The 16,639-nt window shown below is 45.8% G+C and overlaps 1 protein-coding gene across 3 annotated transcripts in view; it reads right to left on the bottom strand.

The window, feature by feature from the left end:
• The window catches only part of KIF1B (kinesin family member 1B), a 78,522-nt gene that overhangs the window by 21,051 nt on the left and 40,832 nt on the right, over positions 1-16,639 (bottom strand). For 2 of the 3 annotated variants that reach the window (XM_079326046.1, XM_079326047.1), the window contains 6 exons: positions 10,004-10,100; positions 9,105-9,253; positions 7,413-7,594; positions 7,011-7,148; positions 6,084-6,332; positions 1,025-1,143 (listed from right to left, as the gene is read on the bottom strand). In XM_079326046.1, coding sequence (XP_079182172.1) covers positions 1,025-1,143; positions 6,084-6,332; positions 7,011-7,148; positions 7,413-7,594; positions 9,105-9,253; positions 10,004-10,100 — 934 coding nt within the window. The remainder of the gene's footprint in view (positions 1-1,024; positions 1,144-6,083; positions 6,333-7,010; positions 7,149-7,412; positions 7,595-9,104; positions 9,254-10,003; positions 10,101-16,639) is intronic. The other variant, XM_079326048.1, reaches the window with a different exon arrangement.

Here is a 16,639-nt window from a genome sequence, read left to right as displayed (position 1 = left end):
GGTTGGGTTGGGTTGGTTTGATTGGTTTGGTTGGGTTGGTTTGATTGGTTTGGATGTGTTGGTTTGGTTGGTTTTGTTGGTTGCTTTGGTTTAGTTGGTTTGGCTGGTTTGGTTGGCTGGTTTGGGTTGGGTTGGTTGGTTTAGCTGGTTTGGCTGGTTTGGGTTGGGTTGGTTGGTTAGGTTGGTTGGTTTGGGTTGGGTTGGTTGGTTTAGCTGGTTTGCTAGTTTATTGGCTGGTTTGGGTTGGGTTTGGCTGGTTTATTGGCTGATTTGGGTTGGGTTGATTTATTGGCTGGTTTGTGTTGGGTTGGTTTATTGGCTGGTTTGGGTTGGGTTTGGCTGGTTTATTGGCTGATTTGGGTTGGGTTTGGCTGGTTTATTGGCTGGTTTGGGTTGGGTTGGTTTATTGGCTGATTTGGGTTGGGTTGGTTTATTGGCTGGTTTGGGTTGGGTTGGCTGGTTTGGGTTGGGTTGGTTTATTGGCTGGTTTGGGTTGGGTTGGCTGGTTTGGGTTGGGTTGGTTGGGTTGGTTTAGTTGGTTTGGTTGGTTTGATTGTGTTGGGTTGGGTTGGTTGGTTGGTTTGGCTGGTTTATTGGCTGGTTTGGGTTGGGTTTGGCTGGTTTATTGGCTGGTTTGGGTTGGGTTGGTTTATTGGCTGGTTTGGGTTGGGTTGGCTGGTTTGGGTTGGGTTGGTTGGGTTGGTTTAGTTGGTTTGGTTGGTTTGATTGTGTTGGGTTGGGTTGGTTGGTTGGTTTAGCTGGTTTATTGGCTGGTTTGGGTTGGGTTTGGCTGGTTTATTGGCTGGTTTGGGTTGGGTTGGCTGGTTTGGGTTGGGTTGGTTTATTGGCTGGTTTGGGTTGGGTTGGCTGGTTTGGGTTGGGTTGGTTGGGTTGGTTTAGTTGGTTTGGTTGGTTTGATTGTGTTGGGTTGGGTTGGTTGGTTGGTTGGTTTAGCTGGCTTATTGGCTGGTTTGGGTTGGGTTTGGCTGGTTTATTGGCTGGTTGATTGGCTGGTCACCCTCACCTGCTATGGCCTGCACCGCCACGCGCAGGAAGCCGCGCACCTCGCCCTTCTCGCTGACCACGGCCACCCTGTGGATCAGGGGCACTGGGTACAGCAGGTTGCTCAGGTACACGAACGCTCTGGGGACAGACAGAAACACAGGCACCATTAGACCCAAAGCCCAGGGCAGCTCTGCTCAGCCCTGGACACTCAGATCTCAGGCACTGCATCTCCTCCACCTGCAGGAGCTCCTGGCTCCATCCTGGCTCCATCCTGCCCACACTGGAGCTCCTGGCTCCATCAGGAGCTCCTGGCTCCATCCTGGCTCCATCAGGAGGTCTCAGGTCCATCCCCACAGAGCTCTGGCCAAGCCCAGGCAGGCAGCCAAGGCTCTCAGCCAGAGCCTGCAGGGCCCCAGGGCTCACAGAATGAGTTCCAGACAGGAGAGGGGATGGCTGGATGGAAGGGAACTGGAGATGCTCTGCACTTGTGAATGGAGCTGTTAGCAAGCTGACAGAATCTATCAGGGAACTACTGATTATGAAGAATGATACTGATTGTAAAGAATGAGATACTTGGAAGAGATAAATTAAAAAAGAATTAATCTAATGTGCTCACACTGCCTCAGTTTGCTACTGAACATATAAAAACACTCTTTTAAAAAGAGATAGACTGAATGTTTTCTCTCTTCTATATTCCTTTGATAACACTGTGTGTAGAATAATCAGAAACCCACAATAAACCCTAAGTCATCACTTAGGTTTCTTAGAAGATTCACTGATTGTGCAGATAGTGGAAGACTGACAGTCTTCACAGGTCAATCTCCTTAGGAGCATTTTATTTATTTCTTTGAAAAAACAAAACATGACAAGTAAGACATGACAGCACTACTCCAGAGCAACCACTCAGAAATTAGTCTGCAAAAGAAAAGCAGCACTTAGGCCCCATAGAGGACAATCCTGCCCTGCCTTAACTTTTAAGTTTTATACAAGCAGGGTCTGGTTTCAAGCACTAAGATAACCAATTTAATTGTACAGATTTTAATTAAAAGTCAGACTAAAGTTAATAAGTTATTTTATGTTTCTGCAGTGAATTGTAGTAGTTTTTAAAGCATCACACTTCAGTGGGATTAGCTTGAGCAAAACATTAAATGTTGAGAAGCTCAACAGGTCAGCTAAAGAACAGCTCTCAAAAAGGGGAAAATATGGAAGGTTTCATTTATTAAATGAGCTGTGTCAGAGCTCAGAAGAGTACTGAGATGCACAGAACTTTAACCAATAGTTTTACCAGTTATTAAATTTAAAGTGACTAATGATGCAATTTTAATAAATGTATGCCCGTTAAATTATACTAAACAACAGCAATTTAATTAATTTCCTCCTTACAGTTCTTTTCATTAGTCTTCACTATTACCTATAATTAATCCCTGTCATTTACAACTGTTCTTTTTAACATTCCTAGGAAAAGTCCTGCATGACAAAAGGGAAGTTGCTCCTTGGGCTCACGAGCCCCTTCCAGGGATGAATGAATTCTTTTGAAATGACAAAGTCAAGGAAGGAAGTCAAACAAGTGTCAGTCACGAACCAAGGACACAAAAACAACACTACTAAAAAAAAATTGGTAACAAAATGCAACAGAGAAGAGAATGATTAATACAGCTATGAAGTAGCAAAACAAAAAAATGAAGAAAACTATACAACAACAAAACCAACTGCAACATAACACTTCACTAAGATTAGGATTTAATTCCTTTTCAGTCTGCTTCAAAGTGAGGTAAGCACTGATTAAGCAGGGGAAGGGAGAAGAGACTAAATTTCAAGTAACAAAATGAGAAGTTAAATTTTCTTTTTTCCCTTTAACACTGTCATTTTTAGCTTTGGAATTTCAGGTGGTGCTCATCTGAGAAACCAGCATCCAACCACACAAGAAAACAGTCCCTGAAATTGGAATGGTTCACTTGGACTGGATCAGGGATGGAGCTCTGAAAGTTATGCATTCAACACAAAAACACACCCAGTTTGAAAAGCATTTTTCAACATTTCCCAACAGAACAGAAGCCAGAGCCCAGCACTGATGTGCACAGTAGGAGTTTCACTAACTGCAAGAGTCAGGCACTGCAGAAGCCTTCTCCCTTCAAAGCCAAACTAATGGAAAGTGAAAGCATCACCTGCATGAAAAATAAAAATAAATGTTTATTTGCAGGGCAAAAGTTCTGCAGGTGCTGCTCAGCACGTGACAGCCAAAGATTAGCCACTACAGTGGGACCATCCCAAAGAAAAAAATGGATTTCTCTTCTTCCTCAAACTGCTTCTGTCCAGTCACCTTGTCCACTGGAATCATTTTAACTTAGAGAAAGAAAAGCACATGTTGCCAAAAAGTTTTAAGCTTCCTGTTTGCTGATGAAAATGCTGCATCTCTTCTGTAGAGTGGAGAGCAACTGCACATGTGCTGCACCAGAACAGAGCTGGGCTCCACAGCTCTGCTGCTGCCAGGGCCATTCCAGCTCCTTCCTCAAGAGACTGTGCCAAGTTAGGAGTGGATGAGAGCTTTAGGTTCTCCTCCTCCTGTTCCCACATCCGTGAGGACTCCCACTCCCCAGAGAACCCCTAAGTGTCCCCCTGCACTTAGCCCAGCAGACTGAAAGAGGGCAGCTGGATTAGCAGAAAGATTGGTGAGGTAAAATGGCATACTCACAACAAAACTAGAAATTAAATTTAACAAACACAGGTTTTTAAAAAACCAAAACAAAACCAACAGAACTCAGAATGATGGCAGATATTTTGAAAATAAACACATTAGGATTTAAACAAAATATCCCATAGTCCTCTCCCACCTCCCTTAAAAACAAAGCAAATGTTTGATATGTCACACCATTAAATAGAATCAGCCTTGAAGAAACCCCAGCATGCCAGAAGAGATGGCTAAAGGGACCAGCTCTTTTTTCTTTTCTTTGTAACAAATAAAAGACAGTCATAGCACAGAGAGAGAAAAGAAAAGAACTGTGATGGCCAGGGAGTTGGATAACTACATGATCCATTCCTCCTCCTCCTCCTCCTCCTCTGCTTCATGACCTGCACTTGTTATTGCTGACAACCCCAAGAAAACACTAAATATTGCTTTATTTGTCCTTCACATTCTATAGCATATCAACCAGTACAGAGTTGGGAGTGATGAGGAATTCTGGTTTTGTTACAAACTGAACAGCACCTTGTGCTGAAGACAAGACCTGTGTAGATGGACACACCCCTGGTGCTTGTGAGTCACTGTTCAGAACCAGAATTCTCACACTGGAAGACACAGAGGACTCAAAATGCTCCTACTCAGTGGTGCTGGGCAGGCTAACAGCCTCTGCTGACAGAACAGGCTCCAGGGAACAGGAACAGAAACAGAACCAACAGCTGAGCAGAGGCACTGAGCTCTCCAGCCTCCCTGCAGGAACTCAGGCTCATTCCCCAGCACCAGCAGTGCCCTGAGTGCTGCAGCTTCTCCTGCCCATCCAGACAGAGCTCAGAGCTCCCAGACAACAGGCAGGGGGAAGCAAGCTGTGGGACTGCCAGCAAACACAAGTGTTTTCATCCCACTCTGTTTGCTCAGCTTGTGCTGTGCTTCCTGAGTGAGCATGAACAGCTCAGATCTTTCCCAGGCTCCAGGGGCACAAGGAGCAGCCCTGGGCTCAAAGCTGCTGCCAGCCAGCCCAGGCAGCACAGAGGCTCTCCCAAACTGCCTCCCCACCTGAGGCAGATCATCAGATTTTGTCAAACGTGGTACCAGGCACTGCACATAAGGGCACAGGTTCTGAGATCACAGAGCACTAACACAATTTCTTGCAACTTTAGAAATTTTTGTTTCAAAAACTGGATCAGGGAAGTTCCAAGTTTCATTACAGACAAAGCCTGAGGTTAGACAAACTCACTACACTGAACTCAAAGCCTGATAAAGACCAGGACACTCAGTCTCTCATTTTCATAAATTATGCACACACGTGTTGTGCATTTAAGGAAACTGCATAAAGCTCCCCCCACCCTGACCCTGAAGTCTTCCCTGCTTCACTCACAGAGAAGGATAAAGCCAAGCTCTGGTCCCTTTTCCTTTGTTCCTCCCTCCTGCTGGCCATGGAGCCTTTTCTTTGTACCACGCCTGTGGCAAGCACCTTAATGAGGATGTTGGCTTACAGGGTAAGCAAGGAAGCACAAAAGCATCACTGGGGCAGTGGGAAGCAGCAGCGAGAGGAGCCAAGCCACTAAATAAAAATGTTTCTGTTTCTTGTAATGACAAACATGTGCTGGCAAGACTGTTACTGGAGAAACAGTGCAAAGAACTACATTTCTTTAATGTAACTTGCTGTCCTTAAGGGTCTGCACCAAGACTGAGGACTGATAATACCCTGATTCTTTCTGTTCTGGGGAAATCAATAATATTCTAAAACACATCAAGCAAACTTGCCTCAGGAATTCAAGCTTAGTGCCTGGGGAAAATGCCAAACAGAGCCAGTGAATTTCAATGGTGAAGAGCTTTCACTGTGTAATACTGGCTATAGAAAATCAAGCATAATCTGAGAAACCAAATCATCTCAAAGAACACTCTTCCTTCTCCAGAAAGGACCATTCTTCTTCCTCCTCATGCCATCTTTTTGTATGCAGAGGATGCTAAACCTGCTTTTTAAAAAAAACAGATTTCTGGGTTTGGACTGAAAGACTTCCCACCATAGTCAAGATTCTCTTCCATGGAGGAAAATACAATTCTATCTTAGTGACCCTGCAACAGCTAAATAGGGACTTCTGTAAATGTTTAAACACTGTATACAATCCCCAGTTCTTTCCAAGCTGCGACAGTGATCTCGAGATAGATTTACTCACACTGTCACATCTAAGGTTATTTTCTCAATTACTGCTTAGGTCTTCATGGCCCCAGACACAGGAATTTAAAACTTAGTGTTGAACTATGCTCATTCTCTGGCAATTCCAATTTATGGACACGGACATTTTGGCTAGACTGACCATCTGTGTGGCAAAGGCAAAGCCACTGCAGCCTGCAGCAAGAGCTGGTCCCTTTAGGCCATTCTCAGAGTAACCTCACCAACCTTCCCACTAAAATGAACCAGGGGGATCGGTCGTAAAACGGGTCGCGCCCATCATTGAAGAGGTCAGATCCCTCCTCAGTGCCAACGTCGGAGCCAGTGTCATCCACAAAGGCCTCATCATCAAAGTCCTCCATCTCATCCTGCTGCTCATCTGCCAGCTCAGTGATGTCGGAGTCGGCCGTGGAGAAAGTGGGGGAGGGCGTGCGATCGGCCAGGCGCTCGTTGACGCAGCCATGGAATATGGGGGAGCTGCACATCAGCGAACGACACCGATTAACAGGTCAGCACACACAACCTTCAACAGCCCTGCTGCATCAGCACAGACACCCCTCCACACCAGCAGCGCCTCCAAACACCTGCACTGCAACGCAACGGAGGCCAGGGGCTGCCAACAAACTCAGGGACAAGAGTGACCTTCAACAGAGCAGGAAGCAAATGAGAAAGAAATAGAAACGTGGCTGAGCATACAGATCTTGAGAGGATATCCATTTCACAGAGCTACATTTCTTATTTCAACACAGCAGTTCTGCAAATAAAAATATTGTAAAGGTGCGGCCAACAGCAGGAAATGTTAAAGAATCCCATCAGACACTTCCCTAGGGTATGACCAAACTATTTGAACCATACACAGGAGAGATTTTGGACCACTTTTCCAGGGTTCTTCGTATTCTCACAGCTCTGCTCCAGTACTTTAGATAGAAGTTAGCCGGTTACATTATTTTAAAATAAATTTAAAACTTACTAAAGGCAGATTCTACTACTAGAGACACCTGAACTAACAACATTCTGAAGAGCACTTTCTACTTTTAACTGTAACTGCAGTCCATCCAATCCGTGGCAGACCAGACCCAGCTGACAGAGGCCAAGTCCCTGCGCAGGCAGCGCTGCGGCTGCAGCTGCAGCAGCGGCAGGGAGGGGCTGCCGTACCTGCCCACGAGCTTGAACCAGTGGAAGCGGTCGTAGAAGGGGTCACTGCCCGTCATGGAGCCCTCGGGCTCCTCCTGGCTGCTGGAGGCCACGTCCCCCGCCCGGTCGTACATCTCCCGCATCAGCTCCAGCCTCTGCCTGCGGAGACAGCGCGGGAAAGGGCTCAGGGCACGGGGAGGAGCAGAGAACACAAGGTGAGGTGCTCACCTCACTGCCTTCACCTGCACCAAACTACACCTAAGGACAGACGAGGCTGTACCCTAACTTTGGCGCCTAAATAATTTCCTCACTAATTTCTGGGGAAAATTTTGTTGGCAAAAAACAAACTGATAAGGAACAGCAAGGGAGGAAATTTTTAAGTGACAGGGAATTTTACTTTGCTCTCCAATGCTATCCACATACTTGAGTTTTTCCAAGGACCAGTAATGTGTCGCTCCGTTCTTGAGGTCCTGCACCTCCACAGCCACCACGGTGCGGGGGAAGGGCCTGCGCTCGCGGCTCTTGTCGGGCTCGGGCAGCGGCAGCAGCTCCGGCGGCAGCGGCGAGTACAGGGTGTCTGTGAGCAGCACGAACTGGAACTGCACCTGCAGACAGAGAGAGAGAGCTGCAGCTGGAACTGCACACACAGAGAGAGCTGGAGCTGGAACTGCACCTGCAGACAGAGAGAGAGAGCTGCAGCTGGAACTGCACACAGAGAGAGAGAGAGAGCTGGAGCTGCATCTGCACACAGAGAGAGAGAGCTGGAGCTGGAACTGCACACACACAGAGAGAGAGAGAGCTGGAACTGCACCTGCAGACAGAGAGAGAGAGCTGGAGCTGGAACTGCACACACAGAGAGAGAGAGAGCTGGAACTGCACCTGCACACAGAGAGAGAGAGCTGGAGCTGGAACTGCACACACAGAGAGAGAGAGCTGGAGCTGGAACTGCACCTGCACACACAGAGAGAGAGAGAGCTGGAACTGCACCTGCACACAGAGAGAGAGAGCAGCTGGAACTGCACACACACAGAGAGAGAGAGCTGGAGCTGGAACTGCACCTGCACCTGCACACAGAGAGAGAGAGCAGCTGGAACTGCACACACAGAGAGAGAGCTGGAGCTGGAACTGCACCTGCACCTGCACACAGAGAGAGAGAGCAGCTGGAACTGCACACAGAGAGAGAGAGCAGCTGGAACTGCACACACAGAGAGAGAGCTGGAGCTGGAACTGCACACAGAGAGAGAGAGAGCTGGAGCTGCACACACTGAGCACCTGGAACTGCACCTGCATCTGCACACAGAGAGAGAGCAGCTGGAGCTGGAACTGCACCTGCACACACAGAGAGAGAGAGCACCTGGAACTGCACCTGCACACAGAGAGAGAGAGCAGCTGGAGCTGGAACTGCACCTGCACACAGAGAGAGAGAGAGAGAGCACCTGGAACTGCACCTGCACACACACAGAGAGCACCTGGAACTGGAACTGCACCTGCACACACATAGAGAGCACCTGGAATAGGAACTGCACTTGCACACACAGAGAGAGCAGCTGGAGCTGGAACTGCACACACTGAGCACCTGGAATAGGAACTGCACACACAGAGCACCTGGAACTGCACCTGCACACAGAGAGAGAGCACCTGGAACAGGAACTGCACACACAGAGAAAGCATCTGGAGCTGGAACTGCACACACAGAGCACCTGGAACTGGAACTGCACACACAGAGAGAGAGAGCGCACCTGGAGCTGGAACTGCACCTGCACACAGAGAGAGAGAGAGAGCACCTGGAACTGGAACTGCACACACAGAGAAAGCATCTGGAGCTGGAACTGCACACACACAGAGAGCACCTGGAACTAGAACTGCACACACAGAGCACCTGGAACTGGAACTGCACCTGCACACACACACAGCACTCTGGTGCTCAGCAGCCACATGTTGGCATGGGATGTTCAATCAGGCAGAAGCACAAATCAAACACTACAACTGTACAGCCCAAATTAATAAGCAACACAACATTTTAAAGACTTCAAGTAACTCAGAGCATTTGCAGTAGGATTAAACCATCAAAACTCATGGGTCAGAAAACTCAAAAGTGGCTCTGCATGTCCCTACCTTTTTCTTTAACTCTACACTGATTGCATTGGCTTCCTTCAGATACACTGCATTTCCCCAGAGCTGGTCCCTCAGTGAAGTGAACTGGTGAAATTTCCACTTCCTGAAAGCCCACTGGGCCAGCTCGTACTCATGGCGTGTCCAGGGCACTGGGAAGAGCAAATAAACAGAGAAACAAAACAATGTGGCTTCTTCTCAAAACCATCACATGCAGTATCCAATATTCCTGCTGACCGTGCCATCAACTTCTCAATACATTTTCTGGAACAACAGAAAACAAAATCCTACATTTTCATTATTTGTCATGGAAAAACTGGACTCAAACTACCCTAACACTAGCAGTGGAGATTAATGATCATGTAAATGAGATTTGGAACAGAGGAAACAAAATTTTTTTTGTTCTTATTATTTGAAGTTATTTGGCAGCTATTAAAGCCAAATGCTGAAAGAGTGGAATGAGAGCAAGTATAATAGGAATAATAAATTATCTACTGTCCAGAAATGGAGTTATACAGACACAGCACTCTAAGAATTCCTAGCAAGGAGGAAAGAGAAACTTTGAGATCAAAACAAGGAAACAAAGGCAACAGTGTTATATTGTTTTAAGACATCTGAACTCTGTTAGTGCCAGGAAGAGAGAGATTCCTTCAAGACCACAAAACTGTGGTAAAACTAATCTAATTTGTGCATCAGTTGTATTTGAAGATTTGTCTACTGTTCATGTGGAATGTATTCTATAAATGGGTATTTGAAATCTTGATGCTGAGAGGATTACAGATCAAGAACTTACAGTGTTTTGCAGCTTTCCAAAGCAAGTTTTCTCCCAATTACAGGACATGATACAGCAGCTGTTCCTTTAGACTCGGCTATATCCAAACGTTTTTTAGCTCTGAACTCACCTTCTTCTTCCTCCTCCTCCTCCTCCTCTGTTGTTTCAGCTGCCAAGGACCGTGTCTCCACCTGCTTCTGGAGGGCCTGCAGTTTGCTCTCATAGTCCTGTGGGGAGAGAGGAGACACTGTGTAGGAGGACAGACAGAGGCAGGAGGAAGCTGAGGCACCAGCAGCTCAGAGTGACAGGCACAGAGCCCATGCACACGGCAGCCTCCCCTGCAGAGAGCACAGATGGAGCAGCTGTCTAAAATCACATCTGCATGTTCACAGGGCTGCAAGAGGCAAAGGGTTAGGATGCTCTTCTGGTGGAGTTTTTGCTAAAGACAGGAAGAAGAGGAATTTTATTTGGAAGCTGCCTGCTGCTTTCAGAGAGGTAAGAAAGAGGCAGAAATAGAAAAAAATGTAAAAATAAATTTGAGAGAGGATGATTATTGACCTTCATTTTCTCAAACAGAAGGATTAACAGCACCACTAATTTGCCCTTTTACATAAAACAAAATTCATTTCAGATATTAGTGGGGGAAGCACCTTGTTTTCAATTAGATTTTCCCCATGGCATGCAAGTACCACTCTCCCACGTGCATTTAGTGCATCAGAACATAAAATCCCACCACTGCCCTGGCAGAGAAGTCTGTGCAGTGGCTTCCCTGCTAGGAACACTCCAGCAACAGCTTCTGGTACAAGAGCATTTTCTTCCTGTTCAGACCTTTTTGTGCCTTGAAAGAAAAGCTACTAAAACCTAGAGCCCATTATTATTTGCTGGTAAAACAAATACAAATTAGAACAAACTCTGTCACGGTCTCAAAGCCTATCCCACTATGGTATTTTATTTTCTTAAGATGAACCTTTGGCATATATTACACAAATTAAACTGGTTTCTCAAGATTTTTTATACAAGAGTTACAACAACAATTCACTAAGAGTGTTGCTGAGTTCTTAAGGAGAATTCTTGAAGCCATTCACCTTGTATTCCAACCTTCTCTCTTCCACAGCTCCAGATCCTACAATTCTTCTCCAATACCCAGTTTGCAATAATATGCTTTTAAGTCCAAGAGCTACAGAACAGAAGCTTTACATTTTCCTCCCATCCCACTTATGTGCCCCACCTAAAGAGCTGCATCACTTAACCACAACATGATTGTGTCAATTTAAACCAGATTCAGCCAGAAGGAGATACAGCTCCAGGACATTCCTTCAGGTTCCTAAGCAATATTTTCTGGAAATAACATCAACAAATGGTATCTGTGCCCTTAGAAAGTGCAGGATTTTAAACACCACGAATTCAATATTCCCTGAACTTCATATGGCCTTCATATGATGGCTGCATTTTAATTTTCTAATTTCCTCTTGAATATTTTATTTGGCTAAAATGCTCCTTCTTCATTTGTTTCTGCTCCATTCACCATAAGTTAGGTACTTAGTTCCACAGGAAGTAACCTCAGCTCAGCAGCATACAAAACAAATACATATCCTTTCTTTTGATATTCATTCTGAAATTCTTAAAGATTCACCAAAAATCTATTTGAGACTCCATGAGATTTCTCATGAACTATCAGACTTCTCTATCCTTCTGAAATGCCCAGCATAATCATGATTTTTTTTAACATAGAGGCACTGTTTTGGATCCATGCAGATAATGCTATTACATTTGAAACCAAGATAAAACTGGTCAGATGCAAAGTGACACAAATAAATACTCTAATTTGCAAGGATAGGCAAAATAATTTATTTTCCTGTAGTCTGACGTGGATAATGTCATTTTGAGCAGCTAGATTGTAGAGATGGAAAGCTCTTCAAGTAGCATTTTAATAGAATCTTTTCAGATTCTTTTGGAGAAACTGAAAAGCTGCAGAGGGAATGGGGGGGGTGGTTTGGGGGAAACAAAAAAGAGAAAAAGACCTCAACCCACCAAGAAACCCACACCCCACTCCCAGACTAGACAAAGCTCTGTAAGAGCAGACTGGAGCAGTTAAAGCAGAACTGCAGCACAAGTGAGACGTGGTGTCTGCCAAGGTACTGCTGGGGGATCCTCCCCTGCACTGGAGGTGCACAGAAAAGTTCATTTCTTTTGCCTTCAATGAGCAAGTCAATGGACAAGAGCCAGCCCTGTGCTTCTTCCAGAATTTAGATAAACAGCACACAGGATGGTACAATGGGCCAGCACTGAAGACAGGAATGGTTTACAGCTCCTTGTGCTACAAAATGCTCCTATTTTCTTTCATACTGAATTTAAACAAGCTGAGATGGCCACAAGTCTGTTTTGCTGCTTTCTGAATAACAGCAGAAACACCAGGATGGATGAACTTACAGGAATCAGATTGATAAACAATTAAAGAAACCTTAATAACTCTGCTGGAACAAGCCCAACCCCAAGATAAAAAATAAAAGCAGGACAAGCCTGCAGTCAAGTTTTCATTTCCATTTTACTGAGACAAGTCTGACACTTACAAGAGTATTTCATAGTTTATTGAAAGAGCACTTGTTACAATACAAACCAGTTCTGCTTCTCACAAGGCAGATACTTGCTCTTTAGACAATCCAAAACAATAGACAGATCTGAAAATCCCATTTAATTCAAAGGCAGCTCACTGCTTTCTTTACAGTACAAATAGTTACACAGCATAGATTTCTCATGTGGCAGCTTCTGAAGAGATTTAATGGGAAGTATCCAAGAAGAAATTTCAACATATAAAGGACACAGTGAGGGAGATATTGAAACTATGCTGAATGTACTGAAACAAATAGCATTTGACAGATCCCTAAATTCAGACTGCTTGAGGAAAGATATTGGAGTCAATTTGAGTGAGGAGCATCAGTGATGTGCATTTAACCCCATCCCCCAAATCCAGTGTCCCAGTGAGTCCTAGAGAACCTTGGGCTGTGCCCAAGGCACAGGTGGATCCAAGCCAGCTGTCACAGCAGAGCACAGCAGCACTTGGCAAAGGCAACTGAACTCAGGAAAAGAGCATTTCCACCATGGATGCCACATTTCCATTACCCTGAAAGCCTTTTCACACAGACATCAATGGAAGCAGCTGTCTCACTGCTCATTAACTCCATTAACACAGGATTTGAAGTGAGAGTTGTGTGTATTTCTGAATAGTGCAAGGAGAACCACAGTTCTCACACTGCTTCCCTTATCAGATGAAGCACTGCACTGAACTCATAGCAAATTCTTAAATATCCTCCCAAAACCAGGAAAAAAGCTGCTTCCTTGAAGCAGGCTGGACTCCATTCTGACACTGCCTGTCCTTTTTCTGTTTTGTCAGATCATGCAGCAGAACAGGCAGGGCTGTTCTTGTAGTGCTGCCCTAAAACAGTGGGGTGAGACTGACTGATGGCACCTTTGCTCACCAGCACCACCAAGGCTTTTACAGAGCTCTGAGCTGAAGCTGAAGGAAGTTGGCAGGAGCATTTTAGTGTTCAGATGAAGGCACCAAGCAGCAGGAGTTTTAGTCTGTCAGCACAGGCAGCTCCATGCTCGGGGACAGGGGGATGTCACAGAGAGGGACAGGAGATGGGGCTGCCCTGCCCTGCTCTCCCCCAGCCCAGGCTGCCCCACACACTCCTATGGGATCCAGAGGCTTTTTGCAGCACATCCTACCAGAGCCCAAGGCCTTTTGAGGATATGTAAGAACTCATTATGCTTGACATGCACAAAACCAAAGTGCAATGCACTGCTAAAACAGGATTCTAAAATAAAGACAACAACAAAACATTACTTGCAGCCCAAAACTCATTCTGCAATTTGGACTCAAGCTCAAAGAAAATATTGCTCATCTACAATCCTTCTTTTCTTTAAGAATCAAGACATTTTTGGAAATGATGCTTTATTTCCTTTGTTCAAGTAGGCCAAAGCATGAGACAAATGCAAGTTACAAAGCCAGATCTGGACACAGCATTAAACCTGCCATAAAGTAAAACTCCCAAGTGACCAGATGTTTTGGGCTGATGTTTGGACTGGAGTTGGAGGAGTGACTTTGTACCCCTGCAGCAGAAGCCACTATCCCATCAGTGATACATGTGCTGAGAATTAAGAGCTGGCACTTGATTAACTGATATGTGAATGCACGTGTGTTGCAACAGCACCTACAACATGCCCAGCTGAGCAGGGGAAAAGTAGGATAGGACCAAAAAAAAAAAAAATGGAAAATAAGCTTAAGGCACTTGCCACTCACCTACAGCTATGCTGAGCCACACACAAGTAACAATTACCAGTAGGGTTTGTATTTTATAAAAAAATAAGCAACCTCAAGTAAATTCAGGATACTTGTGCAAAACAGCACAAATACACTGCAAAGTAGACCTACCTTACCAAATGTGGTAGAGTGGCTGATTTTGTTTTTAAAATTTTATTCAAGTTTAAATTTAAAAGCAAAATAACTCCTCAAATATTTCCATTGGCTTACAGTTAAGGCCACAGATTTTCAAAAGTAAGAACAACTTTGTCTTGCACGTTTGGAAACTTGGGAAAAAACCCTGTATCAATAAGGCTGGGAATCTCCAACTGAGACAAAAACCTCAAAGCCTATTCCTTTATCACTAGTTTTTCAGTTATTTGCCTGAAACAATCTGAAGCAGGAATTGCAAGCCTTTGTAAACCACCTGCAAGTACAAACCCCTTCAGAGCAAAACAGACAAGAAAGATTTTAACTCGCATTTTGAGTGTGGGGAGAAGGAAAATTAATCTTATTTTCTCCTCAAAGCAACCTTCTCCTTTATTAAATGAGTCTTGAATTCAAGTTTAATCCAAGACCAGAGGCACTAACATGAGGTATCACATTAAGATGAAACAGTCCTCCCATCTCACAGGAGAATTCATCCAATACAAAGTAGTGATTTATAAATCTTCCTAAGAATAACTATTTCAAGAACATCTCTCAGACTCGTGCCTGAGAAAGCTGAAAACATAAAATAAAAGAATTAGCTTTTTGAGTGCACCAGAGTGTTGAAAAATCCTAGTTCCTTTCCACAATCTCAGTATAATAATTAAAAACTATTATATTTAGAGATACGATGGGAATTCGAAAAAGCTTATTTCCAAATACTTGCTTCAGCATTATATATATATTCTGACATAAAATCCATCCAGGCTGGTTTAACTGTCACAGCAATTTCATACCAATAATTATGAACTTAAGCAGAAGGAGAAAAGACATCTACTCAGGGAGTGTGACCCAACAGCTCTTCTTAATTTCTTTATAAAAAAGCGACACATATCTCATCAGCTGACACCTTTTGGTTTATAGATTATTATCACTATTAAAATTGAGTTAAGAGTTGAAAATATTGCTCTGAAGAACCAGATCCATTTATAAACAGATGGTCAGTTTCCTTATTGCTAAGAGAAAGGTCACAAGAAACATTCAATGCTAGAAACTAAATTCCTCTTTTGATTGTCTACATAAAACATAGGAGGAAGGTAGCACTTGATAAGTTCCAGACAATATTTTCAGCATTAGAAAAATACTTCAAGACACACACGCACACAAAAAACTTGGTAAATGAGCTACTGCAAAGTCCTCCCCTCCACCTCCCTCCCTCCAAGTCTTCTAGTCTATGAAAAATGTTCTTACAATTTCTCAGAATATTCTTCCAATGGGTGCTGATAAAACTCAAGGAAGTCACACGCAGGGTGGCCGGGCCGCAGGGCCAGTACTGGTGTTGGTGCTGGGCCTCTGCAGCTCTGCCTGGCCTAAGCAAACCCAGCCTGGGGCGAGGCCCAGCCGGGCTGCTGCTGAGCCTGGGCCTGGGCCTGAGGCTGAGCCTGAGGCTGAGCCTGAGCCGAGCCTGAGCCCGAGCCCGAGCCCAGCCCAGCCCAGCCCAGCCCGCCCGGCCGCCGGCCCTGCTCACACGGCGGTTTCTCTGCCCGCTTTCAGGTTGGGCGCAGAGAACTGGCGCCTCATGCGCGGGGGCGTCACGAAGGGGCCGTGCTGGCCGGGCCCGGGCTGCTCGCCGTGCTTGGGGGCGCAGGGCTGGCGCTGCTGGTGCAGCTGCCGTTTGTGCTGGGAGCCCTGCGCCTGGGAGCCCTGCGGCTCGTGCAGCGCCTCGGAGGAGCCCGAGGCGCGGCGCCGCAGCCCCCTGTGCGAGCCGCTGCTCAGGGAGTTGCTCCTCCAGCGCAGCGCGGGCTGCGGGCAGGGCTGCTGCGGGCAGGGCTGCTGCGGGCAGGGCTGCGGGCAGGGCTGCTGCAGGCAGGGCTGCGGGCAGGGCGGCTGCGGGCCCAGCTGCTGCGGGCCCAGCTGCTGCCGGTTGATCTGGATGCTCTCGGGGCTCCTCTGCGCGCCGTACACGTTCCACAGCTGCTGTGCATCTTTACAAGCGGCTTTGCTTTCCTTCTCTTTGCCTTCATCTTTGTTCTTGTCGTCTTCTTTCGGGATTCTAACCTCGATAACTTCGTCCTCGGTGATGATGATGTGGGTGCCCGGGCTCCAGGAGTTCCTGTGTTTGGGGTTGCTTTTGAAAGGAAAGCGGGGTTTGCGATTTTCGGGTGGAATAAACCGGTGAGGCATGTTCTGTCGACGAAGCTGTTTTGCTATTTCCTGCTGCTGCAGATTTTTAAATCGAATCTGTTCTTGCCTCATCCAACGTAAACGCCCACGTCTGAAAGCTGGATCGCCTGCCATTAACTGAGACACTCGCTCCTC

Source organism: Erithacus rubecula (genome assembly GCF_903797595.1).
Source record: "Erithacus rubecula genome assembly, chromosome: 24".
In the NCBI taxonomy this organism is placed as follows: Eukaryota; Metazoa; Chordata; class Aves; order Passeriformes; family Muscicapidae; genus Erithacus; species Erithacus rubecula.
Note: the sequence above shows the minus strand (reverse complement) of the source record. Positions and strands in the feature narration are given on the sequence as shown.